The sequence below is a fragment of the Macadamia integrifolia genome, chromosome 8 (genome assembly GCF_013358625.1).
Source record: "Macadamia integrifolia cultivar HAES 741 chromosome 8, SCU_Mint_v3, whole genome shotgun sequence".
Taxonomy (NCBI): Eukaryota; Viridiplantae; Streptophyta; class Magnoliopsida; order Proteales; family Proteaceae; genus Macadamia; species Macadamia integrifolia.
Window position 1 is genome coordinate 3,828,962 of NC_056564.1, and position 14,037 is coordinate 3,842,998.

Below are 14,037 nucleotides of genomic sequence, written 5' to 3' on the forward strand. Positions count from 1 at the left end.
GCTGCCGATTCAGCCATCTTGTGTGAAGTACCTCCCCATGGAAGAAAGGAACCCAAGGGTAGGCTATTTCCTGAAATACATTTGTGTTGATTACTGAGGGAGCTGAGTTCTATCCATGACCCAAGGATATAGCTACTCAAAACATATCCACTGCCATATATACACATTTTTTTTTGCTACTGTGCCCGCTAGTAGGGCCAGTGGCCAACTATTCCGAGACACACCCATGACCTACCAACACACATTTGTATACGATAGGGTTTGATTCCACAGCCTCCTCCCCTAGGTGCCAGTTTTTCAAGTTGAAGTTGTCACCACTAGGCTGGGCTAGTGTTTGAACTGCCATATATACCTACCCACCAGAGATGTCTACGAGATAAAATGGAATGCTAGTCTTTCTTTTTCTCTACACCTTTGCAAGCACACCCTCGTGCGAATATTTATTCTTTCAGCCTACGGATTATCCTGTTAAGTAGCCTACGCTTGCTTCTCCATTACAAGGTGAAGCCCTCGCTGTTAGATTGGCATTGTCTACAACACTACAGGCTGGCTTTAATAATCTCCAAGTGGAGTTGGACAACAAAGAGCTTTGAATTGTATTGCAGATGCTCTGGCTAGGAAAACCCTGTCTATCATGTGTATGAAGATTGGTCGATTTCCACTCCTTCGTTTCAAGACCTTTGTTTACGTGAAGCCAATGGGTGTACACATGCTCCTAATCAATAAATTTTCATCCTACAAAAAAAAAAAGGTAGCCTACGCTTGGAGAGGTTGCCTTAGTTTGGTCCCTTGCTATTTTAGTACCCACTGTACCCCGATGCCTATATCAAAACACCCATTCATCGGTGAAGAAATTCCTCAGTTTTCATCCCCAAATATGGCCCTGGGGCCTGGACAATCCCAGGTTTTCTTGGTGATTTATGTAGCCAATGAATGGGTTGAAAAGATAAATCCTTCATGTGGCTGAAAATGTGGAAAAGCCCCTCACATTTTTGGTAGTCTTAAATTTTTTTTTGGGCTAGGTTCTTGGTAGTCTTAATTGATGAACAATGTCACGCTTGTACCAGCAAAGATTCATTGGATGCGTTTCCCTAAAGTCTCAAAAGTAACAGTGATGACAGAATTGCATTCATCAAAAGCAGAGGATTTCAAAGAATTGAAACTCCTCTACAGACAAAAATGCATACCTAACCTGTATATATATAAGTAACATGTGCCCCATCGCGTCGACCCCCACTCCACTCCTCCATGGCATATGTATGTTCCACCTCCTAAATGGATGTCCTTGCAACATGCTTTAACTGCTACAAAACGGCTTTTGAGCGAGGAAGTGTGGATTTCTTGTAATCTGTACACGCTCTAACTGTTATATATCTCTTATTGCATCACCATCTTAATTTATTGCAGAGAGAGGAAGTCTGGAGTCTCTCAAGGACTGAGCAGCCTCATATGCCCCTTGTATATATTTTACATCTCCATTTGCTTGCTTGAAAGACTTAGTGTCCCAAAATGACTTCAGTAACTCCTCAAAAGCTGGAGTTCTGAGTGCTTCAATCGACGCCGTGCTTGGCAAATTGAATGACCTTTTTCTTGGTGTTGAACAAGATGGTTCATCCATCTGTTTGTCAAAAAGAGATTAGATTGGAACTCCTATCAAACACTGAAAGAACACATTAATAATATACATACCGTGTATTCCTGCACCAGACATTTTCCTGCATTCTCCGTGATCTCCACAATCTTATGGTAGTGACTGCTCCTGAACTCCCTCAGATCTCCACAGCACGGAGCTATCATGGAATCCATGTTTCCACATGCATCATGATCGAGTTTCAAGGAATCTGCAACATTATCTTGTTTGAATATAACTTCTGATATATAAACCAGGAAGTGACTCCGATTTGAAATTGAATTGCATCTGAAATAAGGAACTCACGCTCAATGGAGGAAAGTAGGCTCTTGTTCACAACATCTACGTCATCAAGAGCAGATGAGGCAGCAGAAGACAACTGAGCACGGAGCATATGGTTGGCTTCCATCCCACCCCTAACAAATCAGAAGAGAACAGTTAGTATATCAGAGTGCCCCTCAAACAAAAGATCATCTTGACAACCAATAACTTACCTGACAATAGAATCCACAGATGCAACATTGTCTTTCTCCAGACAGAGCAGGGACTCATGGGCACTTCTCCATTGTTGTGCATTCATTCTTGCCTTAGTCATACTGGATATCAGGAAAAATTCGAGGAAATAGAAGTGATGAGAGTTTTCTCCAGCGTACTTGTAATGTGACCAAAACATGAGAGTTAATACCAAGTTGTCACTACAGGTGCCCTTACCACTGTTGAAGTCCTTCTTCCAAGCCAGTCTTTCCAGTTTCCACTGCTTCTGTATCCGCAAGATAGTGGCTTTCAGTTTTTTCCATGAAAGTAGTCCATTCACTTTGGACAGAAGAGGTGAAATATTGCATGGTTGACATTTCTTGCTGTAGCTTACTGGTTCTTCTGGCAGTACTCTCCCAGAGGTCATCCACTGCTGTTTTAACCTAAAGAAAATAAGCATATGCTAAACAATAAATGACCAGTCATTCTACTTGAAGAAAAGTTCATGCTATAAGTTGTCTATACATTTGCATTCAGAAATAAATAAATCAATTCTAGGAAATGTATCTTTGGAATTTATTCCAGGAAACAATGTTCACAATTTTGTCACCTGAAACTGCCAGTGACCTGGAGTATAGATCAGTATACCATGGAATGTGTTACTGAATTATGCAAGACCTATAAATAGGTTGATACTTGCTTTAAATTAGTTCAAAAAACCAAACACCTCCATATTTTCCCAACAAGTGGATTACAAGACCGCTTGACGACTAAAGATGCCTCCCTAAGAATAAAATGGAACAGAATGCGTACCAGTTTTTTCTTCCTTGCACTTGAACTTGCTAGCATCCCTGCCACTTTTGCTAGCAGTTCCCTTTCTTCATTGGCAGCACACTCCTACATTTCAAGTAACAGATTTAAATAGGAAGAAAAGATAATTCATATGGATCCAGAAAGGACTGAATAGGAAAGTGGAAACACCTCAAACTTCTTTTCCAGTTCACACAGTTTCTGGTCATGGACGGATTGTGCTTCTTCCACAATTTGGGTGAATTTGGATGCATGCATGTCTAATGCCTTGAAGAAGTTCACTGTAATTTTAGAAATAGATCTTGTGGTCTCCATTGCTCTGGATTGGCCCTGTATTTGAAGCCATAAAAGGATTGATCAAATTAGGAATATGATACCTCCTCAACTTCTCCCAATTGCAGCTCGCAAAACGTAAGAACTCCCAGTTGCTAACCTCACGCTGTTGTTGAGCAAATGCAGCTAGCTTCTCTTCTTGATTAGAGAGGCTACTTTGAAGTTCATTAATTATTTCATCCGCCTCTAAAGCAATTCCTTTGAGAAGCTGTGCTATGGCAGAAAATGGTCAAACACCAATAGGGAGATAAACAGGAGGACTTAAAGGAAGCATCGATTCTTACATCCTCATGTGCAGATGAGTGCCTAGAAACTTCTGAATTTAGATTTCCAAAGGTTGACTGAGAATTTCCATTAAGCTCCCCTGCTAAATCATCTAAAGCTTTGATGCCAGAACCGTACATAGCTTTCAGCTTCCCCACCCGTCCTTGAAGTTCTTCAGTAGCCTATACATAGACATACAAGAAGATGAGCTACTAATGTCAATTTGTCAATAACATCCACAAAGACCGCATGGTTACATGAGAAAATTTTGCACTACCTCAACTTTTGTAGAGACAAAGGACTGCATATCTTCCTCCATTTCTTTCAGTTGCTGCTTTTGCTGTGTTATGGAAGCTGCAACAGTCTTATGCAAGACCTCAAGCTGGTGAGCTAGCTGAGACTGAAATTTCTGGATGAGAATTCTATTCCCCTCTTCTATTTTATCTTTGCGCTCTACATACAAATCAAAGATTAACAGAGAGAAAGCATTACACTTTGTACTCATGCATGGAGTATAATATAGCAAATCCATGTGCACTTCTAAGAACATGGAAACAAACCAATTTTCGCAAACAAGCCAAACACATCTGATGCTGCATTTTCAAGTTCTGTTCGAAGCTGAATTGCCTGCTCGACAAGTGTTTTCTCTGAAAGGTGAACCATAAAATGATTCAAAAGACATCGTTAAATTCTATTTGGCTCAAAATATATGTTCACAAATGACAACCAGACACTAGAACCATCACATGTATATACATGAACTTAAAAACTCAAAACACTGCAAAAGTGTATATGGCCTACTAAAGTAATAATATTTATATATATATATATATATATATATTTTGGATGAATAAAGTACTAATAATTTATTACTGCTACTACAAGAACAAGAGAATAAATATAGATTTTCAAAAACACTGGTCCAACACAGATGTTTTGAGCTAAAAGAAAATGAAGTGTCTAAAGGGACATAAAGGTGCTAAAAGAGATTGCACGTGTGTGGGGAATTGGGGAACAAAATGGCACTTAAAAACATACCAGATCTGAGAAGATTAGAGATGAGATATTCCTTTTCTTTAATGGTAGCGTTTGCCTGTCTGAATCTTTCTTCTAGTTCAAATAATGCACATTCAGTGTCTGCAAGTTTTTTCTGCAGTGGAGTATAATTCAGAGCAGTTCAATTTCCTACACTGAAACAGAGAGCAAAAACGGATGCCTGGTAGCTCAAAAATCATGGTGCATTACCTGGGTCTTTTCAAAATTTTCACTTAACTCTGTGGTTAACTGTAACTGAGAATTGTAAAGCTCCTGAAGCTCCTGCAGTTGCTGCTCACAAATATTTTTACTGGTCAAGACTCTTGAAACAGCAATCAAAAAGACACAGAATAATCTAAGAAGACCTGTCTCTCACACCTTGTCCTTGGATTCTGAATCAAGTTCCAAGCGCTCTATTTTTTCAGTCATGGCCTGGATAAAGCAGAGAAAAAGAAGAAATAAGGTATCTACCATAATAATAATATTCCTACTGCAGTCTTTATCGAGAAAAAGATTTGTATTTCAACAAAAAGCAAGGATCTGAACCTTCTTATCGGCTTCTTCTTGAAGGAAACGGTCACGTGGTATATAGATGCCATTCTTTTCCCTTGCAGCATACACCTCTGGTAGGAGATGGAAAACAAAATACATATTAGTATATATATATATCCTAAGATAAAATTGGAATGAGCTTCATTTAAAGGACTTTTTTTTGTAGAATGGAAAAAATAGTTGTCAAGGCGTTAGACGGCCCAAGGCGATGGAGAATGGTAAAAATCAAGGCGACACCAACAAGGTGACACCCAGGCGACCAAGGCACCAGTCCAGGCTGAGCCACCTAGGCATTTAGGCGGCGCCTTGACAACTATGATAGCGAAGCATTCATTATAGCATATTTTTGTTAAAAATATTGCATTTAACTATGATCAAGGAAATGAGTTAGGAAGCAATCGACAACCTTGCTTGAGACGGTCAATTTCAGTGTACAAATCCTTGATCATTGCAGATTTCATCATCTTCTGATTAACCTGGATATAGTAATGCTCGGATTTATTAGGATCAGTCGACACAGTTCAACTGCATTATACAGAGAAGAAAAGAGTGGCACCATCAATTGTGACCAAATTACTGACCTCTGGCTTATTCTTGATATTTTTTGCACGGTGTGCATAATCCAGAGTGCTGAGTGTCTCATCCAAACAGTGGATGGAAGGTGAAATTGTGGCAATTATACAAGTCTTGGTTTTCCCTCCCAAGGAATCCCTCAATAATCTTGTTAATTTGCTATCCCTGATTGATAATGCAATGTCTTTCAGAAGTTCATCACATTACATTCAGATGTAAGTAGGCAGTTTTTAAGCTGAAAACACAACCAATACCTGTATGGGACATGACCAGAGTGTTCAACTAGTGCATTAATAACACGACCAAGTGTAAGCAAGCTCTTATTGATCTCTCCAGCTTCCCTTGCTCTTCCCTGAAGACACATGTATTTACAATTATATCAAAAATATGTATTTTTAACTCATTTTGAGGATGAAGCTGCTTCAGTGTGTTAAAGCCTACAACTATATTCTTTCAAAGTGTCGGATATAGTCACGGTGATGAATATTTAATGCCCACTCCACTTTCTCCCATGCACTCTTTCCAATTGTATATTCCAATGGCTATATTTTAATGGCTCTATTCCGACGACTATATTTCCAACGGCTAGCTCTCCCTTCCCATATATATATATATATATATATATTGTGAAGTATAGAAAAAAGGAGAGAAGAATAGTTCGAGACCCAACGTAACCTCTTGTGGTGAGTGAGTCCCCAACTGACTTTGGTCCTCTTTGACCCTTGGGTTAACTAGTCCTTTCTGACCCTTGTTTCCCTTGTTATCTTATACTAGGTTTCTTGTTTTGGCAATAAAACTTTTCTAATGTTTAGCCTATTTTGAGCTGCATCACTAGATCACTAGAGGCATTGCAGCAGTACAAGCTCAAATTACTACTTGAGATCTTTTATATGTTGGTGTGCAACAAGCATGATAAGAAATAGGTATCTCTGAATACCACAACTTTATTATACATGTAAACATAACACACCGTATTGGTACTATACCTCTCTGGCACCAGAACGTGATATATTTTCAGCACCAGCGAGGTCGACAAGATTAAGCTTTCCACATTTGATCAGCTCTTCCCCCTCAGATGTACACTCTTTAATGTGAATTGTGATGGAAAATATTGAATGAGAACGACTACTTTGCTTGTTGAGAAGCGTCTCTGCAGTACGCCTCTTAGCTGACCCTTTCTCCAAAATTTTATATATTTCACTTGCAGTGCAGACTACCTCTTCTTCCAGGCCTCTCACCAAAACGCCTCCTTTTCCATCTTCCATGAGGGCTATTGGCTTTTTTGACTTGTCATCAATGAATTTGGAGTTCTCTTCCAGTGCCAAAAGATCGGTTATTTCTTCATTGTAGAGCTCTAAAAATGTAACCTTCATGCTGTACTCAGCATTCTGAGCTTCAAGTATGTCAAATATTTCCCGAACAGCTCTAGGGATAACACCTGCATCACTTGGGAATTCCCCATTCTGCAAGAACAGAGAAATCAGACAGAAGAAGCAGCAAGGGGAGAAAAAGAATTACATGGAAAATGTCCATGTCTGGAAAAAGAATAAGACCTTTGCTTTCTTTCCCCCTCCTTCCATCGTATATGTTTTCCCTGTGCCAGTCTGACCATAAGCGAAAATAGTGCAGTTATAACCCTCAAGAACTTCATTAACGATTGGAGAGACAGCTTGATCATACAAGTCCTCCTGTTGGGATGTTGGGCCAAAGACCTACACAGAACTATCCACACTATAATCCATGCAGAATAGGGACAAGTTTCAACTGTAGTACAACCCAGGATAAAATGCAAAGCTTAGCTGAGAGGATCTGCAGGAAACCTTGTCAAATGCAAACGTCCTATCAATCTGCTTGTTGGCTATGTTCTGAACCGCGGATACTTCTCTTCTATGCTCATTGCATGAAATAACTACGGGTGTCTTGACCCTCACCTCGTCCTCGCTTAAAGGTCTAGAAGAAATGAACCACATTGACCAATCAATATCCTGAAAAGCTACTCCAGTTGTGGGAAATTTGAAAAATAAGATTGCACTAACCTGCAACGGAGAAGAACCTGGACATTCACCCCTTTTTCTCTGTCATGCTTGTGACTGGAACTCCCGTCTGATCGCAGATCTCTTACTGCCTTGTCGCTTGATCTTGGAGTTTGGGAAGGAGAAAGGGAGATTGGTCTCCCTCTCCTCACTTGCTGTGACTGTGAAGAGTCCATGGCTAAGCTCTGTACCATGAACTAGTGAGAAGAGTGCAGAAAGAATACACATTGAATTACAAATAAAATTCTCCTAAATGTAGAAGAACCAAACGACAGAAGTCATCTTCCTCAATAGCTTAACAACCAAAAACAATACCTATAAATTCTCATGGAGCTCAAACGACCAAGAAACTCAATTCCAACATCTCAAAATCGGGGATCACGAAATTTACAAACACAATTCGAATAAACCAAAATCCAAATATTTTCCTTTTACAAGGAAGAAAAGAAAAATCAAGCTGAGAATATATGCAAAATTAAAAATATTCATCGACAAGCTCACAGAAACAGAGAGAATACGACAAGACACCATGAAAGGGGAGGAGAACAAAATTAGGAAGCAAAGTCGCCGTCGTGATGGAAACCGACTAATCTGAAAGCTTCGAATCGAAGAAGTCGAGGACGGCAAATGAAACAGTGAAAATAGAGCTACAAACACTTACAGTGAATCTCAAGGCCGGCCGATCGAAAGTCGAAACCTCCAAACGTGGAAGAAATTAACAAAAAGAGTATGAATCCGAGCAGTAACAGATTCCAGAATCGATGGAACCTTTTTCGTTGAATTTGTGAAGATTTTCTATTGTAAATGTTAAAGGATAAAAGAAGCAAAGCGAGCAGAAAGAGAGAGAAGAACTGCTCACAGCTCAGAGCTCACTCGCTTGTATCTGAACTCTCGAGTTTGTATGCCGTTTAAAACTCAACGAACCGCTTCGTCGTTTAAACTTAACGCCGTTAATTTTCCGTTTATTTTTAAATTCCTACCGTTAGACCGCCCAAGATGAGACGTGTCCCCTTTCTTCTTCCAAGTTTTTCAAGTTTCAATTTTCTACTAACCTTTGATTTCAAATTTAAAATTGATTAAAATGATACCGACTGCGGTGGTACATGCATTGTTGGAGGAAACAGAAACGGCAACCGTCTCCACCGATTCTGATTCTTATTTTAATTCGGTCAAGGTTTTAAGAATTGGAATGGCCGTATCGTTCTATTGGTATCGGTATCGATACTTAATTGAAACAGATCAAGGTTCTAAAAATTGGGATGTGGTCAAGGTCAGTATCGACCTTAATGGAATCATATAAATAAAGAAGGTGACATATAAAACGTTGTTTCACAGACAATTAAAATGCGATGAAGAAAGTGAAGAAGTGCGTTTATAGTGTTATGTGACCGACTATGATGTATGAGGTAAAATGTTAGGTAGTCTCGATCTTGTCCAAGGATAACCTTGGATAAAACCTATTGAAGGACCAAGATCCATGTAATCAACCTTATTTAACTAAGATTTTTCTGGGTTATTGGGTTGTACCTCTTTTCTCTTTTTTTCACCTATCTATTTTCTTTTTTGCCTATTTGTTTTGTATGACTCCATGTAGCCAATCGGCATCAATGTAGATACTTGATCAACATAGATCAAGGTTCCAAAAATGGGGATTGGTCAAGACTGATACAAATCTGGATGGTTCTGAAGCGGATCATATCAGACAGATTTACCACAGTGTATCGGATCCGACCGATACTGGATCCTATCCTAGTTTATAGAACGATGATACAGAATCACAGATTGGGTAATAGCCGTTTGGGTGAACGTACGTGCAAGGATCCATTCTCCACCACGGAGTGCGTACAGGGCAAGGAACACCGAAGCTGAAAAGGCTGGTAACCTGAAAACCTTCGTCGAAGACCTTTGAAGTTGAAGCAGGTAATGGCCGACACTCTTCAATTGTATGATCGCAGGGACTGATGGGTCTCTCAACGGATGAATCGTTTTCTCCTTCAAACCTGTTTCAGGAACGAGTCTTTCTCTACGATATCCAAATCCCTCTCTGGGGGACTGCTAATAGTTTCCAATCTCAGCACATCTTCTCGTGGATTGGCAAAGAAGCCAGAGAGTAGGAGCTTGGACAAGGCCTTGAGAATATTACATCTCATAACCCCCAAAACTTCTTCTGTGACTGAAGAGCATCGAAACCATCTTCGGCTAATCCAAGATTGCATACAGGACTTATCACAAACAGGTGTGGATCAATGCTTCCCAGTAAAATTGGCCGGTGATGCCTACAGTTTTGTCGATTCAGTTTCAACAGATGCAATGCCAAACATGTTTGATGAAAGTTTTGACTATGATGATTCCTGGGCTAATGCCTTGCATAAGGACGAAGGTTCTCTCTCTCTGTTTGTCTCAATGCACAAGGGAACAAGTAGGGAAGCCGATGAGACTACGCTCTCCTGGGCTTTGAGTTCATGTGGGTCTGCACGGGCTCTCCGTCTTGGGATTCAGCTTCATTCCCTGGCGATCAAAACTGGGTTGTATATGTTTATTTATGTTGGAAGTGCACTGATTAGTTCGTATGGTAAGTGTGGGAGGTTGGGCGATGCATATCGGGCGTTTGAAGAAATGCCTGTGAAGAACATAGTTTCATGGACTGCAATTATTGATGGCTTTGCACAGCACTTGCTTGTTGAGACGTGTATGAAGCTGTACCACCAAATGAGATGCTTCAACTTGAAACCGAATGATTTCACTTTCGTGAGCCTGCTGCGTGCTTGTACCGGTTGTGGCTCTCTCAGGAAGGGAAGAACTGCTCACTGTCAAGCAATTCATATGGGTTTCTGTTCGTTTGCGTACGTTGCTAATGCTTTGATCTCGATGTACTCCAAGTGTGGGAATATCAAAGAAGCGTTTTATGTCTTTGAAGAGCTGCAAGCAAGAGATATCATTTCATGGAACTCTATGATTGCTGGCTACGCCCTGCATGGGCTTGCAGAGCCGGCCATCAGCCTACTTAAAGATATGGAGCATCAGAAAATCCAGCCCGATGCCATTACTTTCCTTTGTGTTCTCTCCTCATGTCGCCATGTGGGTCTTGTAGAACAGGGCCGTCTCTACTTCAATTCCATGCTTGAACATGGTGTCAGGCCAGATTTAGACCATTATTCATGCATTGTGGATCTTCTTGGCCGGGCTGGGTTTCTTGAAGAAGCTCAAGAGTTTGTCCAGAAGATGCCTATTCGTCCCAATGCTATTATATGGGGCTCATTACTTTCTTCTTCTAGACTTCATGGGAACGTTTGGGTAGGAATTCAGGCTGCAGAGAGCAGGCTTTTGTTGGAACCAGGTTGTGCTGCGACTCATGTCCAGTTGGCAAATCTGTATGCCAGTGTGGGTTACTGGGATGAGGCGGCGAGAGTAAGGAAGCTAATGAAGGATAGAGGATTGAAATCCAATCCTGGGTATAGCTGGATTGAGATTGGAACTGAAGTTTATAGATTTAAAGCAGAGGACAAGTCCAACGCCAGAGTAATAGAGGTTTTGGCCGTGGTAGATAGTTTGGTGGACCATATGAGGAGTCTAGGCTATGAGCATGTTGTAATACATGAGACAGATCGATGAGGTATATATTGCTAAGTGGTTTAAATTTTAATTTCTTAGGCAAGAAGTGAGTAAACTATTCTTTTATTTTATTTTAACAACAGAGAACCTTCTTTTTCAATTTTTTTTGACATCCAATACCATGTTATGTTCACCCTCACTAATCTGAGATCTAAGTCAGAAAATATTCTTTTTCTTGCATGGCCATTGCTTGCAATTATATAAACTGAAAGGAAAGGTTCCCACCAACATTGCGATCAAGTGATGATAAAAATGAGATAATCTTTTACTTCATTTAAATGCCCTATTATTTTCTTCTCCCATGTACTGATTGTCTTTCCCATATTTGATTGCAAGCATATATTGTATCCTGAATGTTAGAGTTGGGTTGATACCAGGTGAAAAAAGGACAATGACGCAGGGCAAACAGTTTTTTATTTTATTTTATTTTTTAAATTTCAGGTTGTCCTCTATTAAGCTGAATAATTTAAGAACAGAATTATATTGAAACTTGAAAGATATTATAAGCAAGAGAGAATAAGTAATTATTTATCCTTTAAAAAGCATAAGCAATAACATATAACACAAACAACATAACTAAAAGATAATCATATCTTCAAATGCTGCTCAACCTTGAGTCTTTGTCTAGACCATTCCATTCTCATTAATCCAATGACATACTTCAATTTTGCCTGGTCCAAAACCCAACAGCTTAAAAGCAAGATGATTTGGATTCCAAGTTGATGTATCATAGTGGCATGTCATGATTGCATGATTCACTTTCTTCTCAGCATGTATATCAATTGCATATGCTTTTACTTTATGTAAAACATGGCAATAATAAACTTGAAATGGGAATGGCTGACTATGACATAAGGCTGGTGGTTCAAAAAGGTTTCCATGGATGAGTTTCACAGCTCCAATTGAGACATTCTCATAAGATCCTTCGACGCTCTCAGTACTCCATATACGTACATGGTGCCCTAATTTCTCGACAACAAAATCGATGAGATCCTTGGCGGAAATCTTACGGGTGCTCTGCTCACCTTGCATGGGGCTCTTCTTACATACCTTGAGGGTGTCTTGAATGTACTCATCCATGTTTGATTCGTCCACCACACCAAAAAGCTTCTTCAATTCATTAATGCGCAGAAAAAAAAATGGGACTTTTGATGCCAAAGATTACGACAAGAATGATTTGTATGACATTGTGTCCCTCAAATCTGGAATAGGCATGAAACCTCCTTCTTTTGCCATTGATTCTCGGAAATATGGCAATCCCCCTTGTCTAGCAACCAACAAGGGTATCGTATGTCACTTTGGCAATATTCCACTGAGCTATTGGTGGTAGGGTTGTGTTATCCGTTGTCTTCTTCATCAATGCATGTGTAGAACAAGCAACATTAGCCTGCTTACAGAATGAACTCAGATGAGAAGCCAATTCATTTTCTTCCATAAGTTTCATAAACACTACCGCCTCATGGGGGATTAATGGAGAAGCCTTTGCAGCTAACCAATGTGGAGGGTGTGGAAGACCAATATGCTCTTCCCAATATTGTGAGAAGGCATTTTCAGCTTAATTTCACATGGAAAAGATAATAACCAAACAAGAAAGATAAAACATGGACAAACAATAACCAAGTTAGAAATTAATGGAAAAAAAATAGAAAAAACATCATTTTGCTTACACTAAAGTATGCTGCCATTTTAAGTCCAAATAACAGAATGAGATGCATCATCATGGAACTGAAATAGAAAGAGGAATGAGTTGGGTTTGCTGGAAGGAGGTGGAGGGTGTTTGAATTTATACACCAACAAATAAAAAGGGGGGGGGGTGTTTTTCCTAGTCACTTAAAACAACTAAATTTATGAAAAAGTGAATATTTTGTATTACCTTTTTCTCTCTGGACTATATTAATTTTGTTAGTTGCTGGAGAAGTGAAGGGGGGAAAAAGAACACGGGATAGTTTTTCTTTCTAATGGACATTCAAATCCTTATTGTGCCGCTTTTCAAATCCCGTATGATAAGGTTGGGTAATAGCCATGCTCTTTGCCAAGGCCTTTAAACTTTGTCCAACTCTATCCATAACAAAATTCACATTAAATTCCTACTACAGCCCCTATGCACTCAAGAAAGGGCATTAATGCCTCTGGTTCAGCAATCTCTGAACCTATGGAATTCATGTCAGTTCTCCAAGGTGAAGCTCTTGTAATGAGGACAGGTTTATTGGGGAGTATCTCTGAAGGAGTGGATGACATTATGGTTGAGTTAGATCCTGCGCCTTGAAAACCTTCGTCTTCATCTAGGAGTCATTAGCATTGTTGCCGATATCAAACATTTGGCATCTTATTTCAGATCATGCTCATTCCATTTTATTCTCAGGGAGATTAACAACGTGATTGACTCCTTAGCTGAGAAGGTTGTGTCCTTAGCGTGTAGGACATCGTAGGCCTTTTTTTACCCCCCCAAAAAAGAAAGGTTAAGAAAGGACATTTACTATTAAAAAGGTTAATAATAAAAATATAAATGACTAAATTATTAGATTCACTCCTAAAATAATAACATATGAAATACACAATCCAAAATGTTGTCAACTTGTATTTCCTGCCCAAAAGGCAAACTAAAACAAGAGAAGGCTACTTAAGTGCGTTCAATAGAAGGGACCCGAACCTTCCCCTTTTGAAGTTATGTCACTTGTTCCTATGATGATATTCCTAATTTCTCCCTCCCCCCCCCCCCCC

The 14,037-nt window shown here is 39.7% G+C and overlaps 2 protein-coding genes across 2 annotated transcripts; one reads left to right on the top strand and one right to left on the bottom strand.

Moving 5' to 3' along the window:
- Positions 1–1,039: 1,039 nt before the first annotated feature.
- On the bottom strand, positions 1,040–7,898 carry LOC122085516 (kinesin-like protein KIN-5D). Its single transcript, XM_042653979.1, has 22 exons — positions 7,708–7,898; positions 7,492–7,621; positions 7,225–7,383; positions 6,658–7,134; positions 5,926–6,023; positions 5,680–5,836; positions 5,505–5,574; positions 5,093–5,169; positions 4,925–4,978; positions 4,757–4,837; positions 4,550–4,661; positions 4,072–4,158; positions 3,789–3,964; positions 3,532–3,693; positions 3,348–3,455; positions 3,086–3,244; positions 2,918–3,001; positions 2,342–2,547; positions 2,125–2,226; positions 1,937–2,046; positions 1,690–1,841; positions 1,040–1,618 (listed from the first exon to the last, which is right to left on the bottom strand). The coding sequence occupies exons 1-22, from the start codon at positions 7,896–7,898 to the stop codon at positions 1,394–1,396; spliced, it is 3,177 nt and encodes a 1,058-aa protein (XP_042509913.1). The 3' UTR covers positions 1,040–1,393.
- Positions 7,899–9,481: 1,583 nt separating this feature from the next.
- On the top strand, positions 9,482–11,496 carry LOC122086112 (pentatricopeptide repeat-containing protein At2g37320). The gene has a single exon (XM_042654821.1). It carries the CDS (start codon positions 9,682–9,684, stop codon positions 11,314–11,316), a length of 1,635 nt encoding a protein of 544 aa, XP_042510755.1. The 5' UTR covers positions 9,482–9,681; the 3' UTR covers positions 11,317–11,496.
- Positions 11,497–14,037: the final 2,541 nt, after the last annotated feature.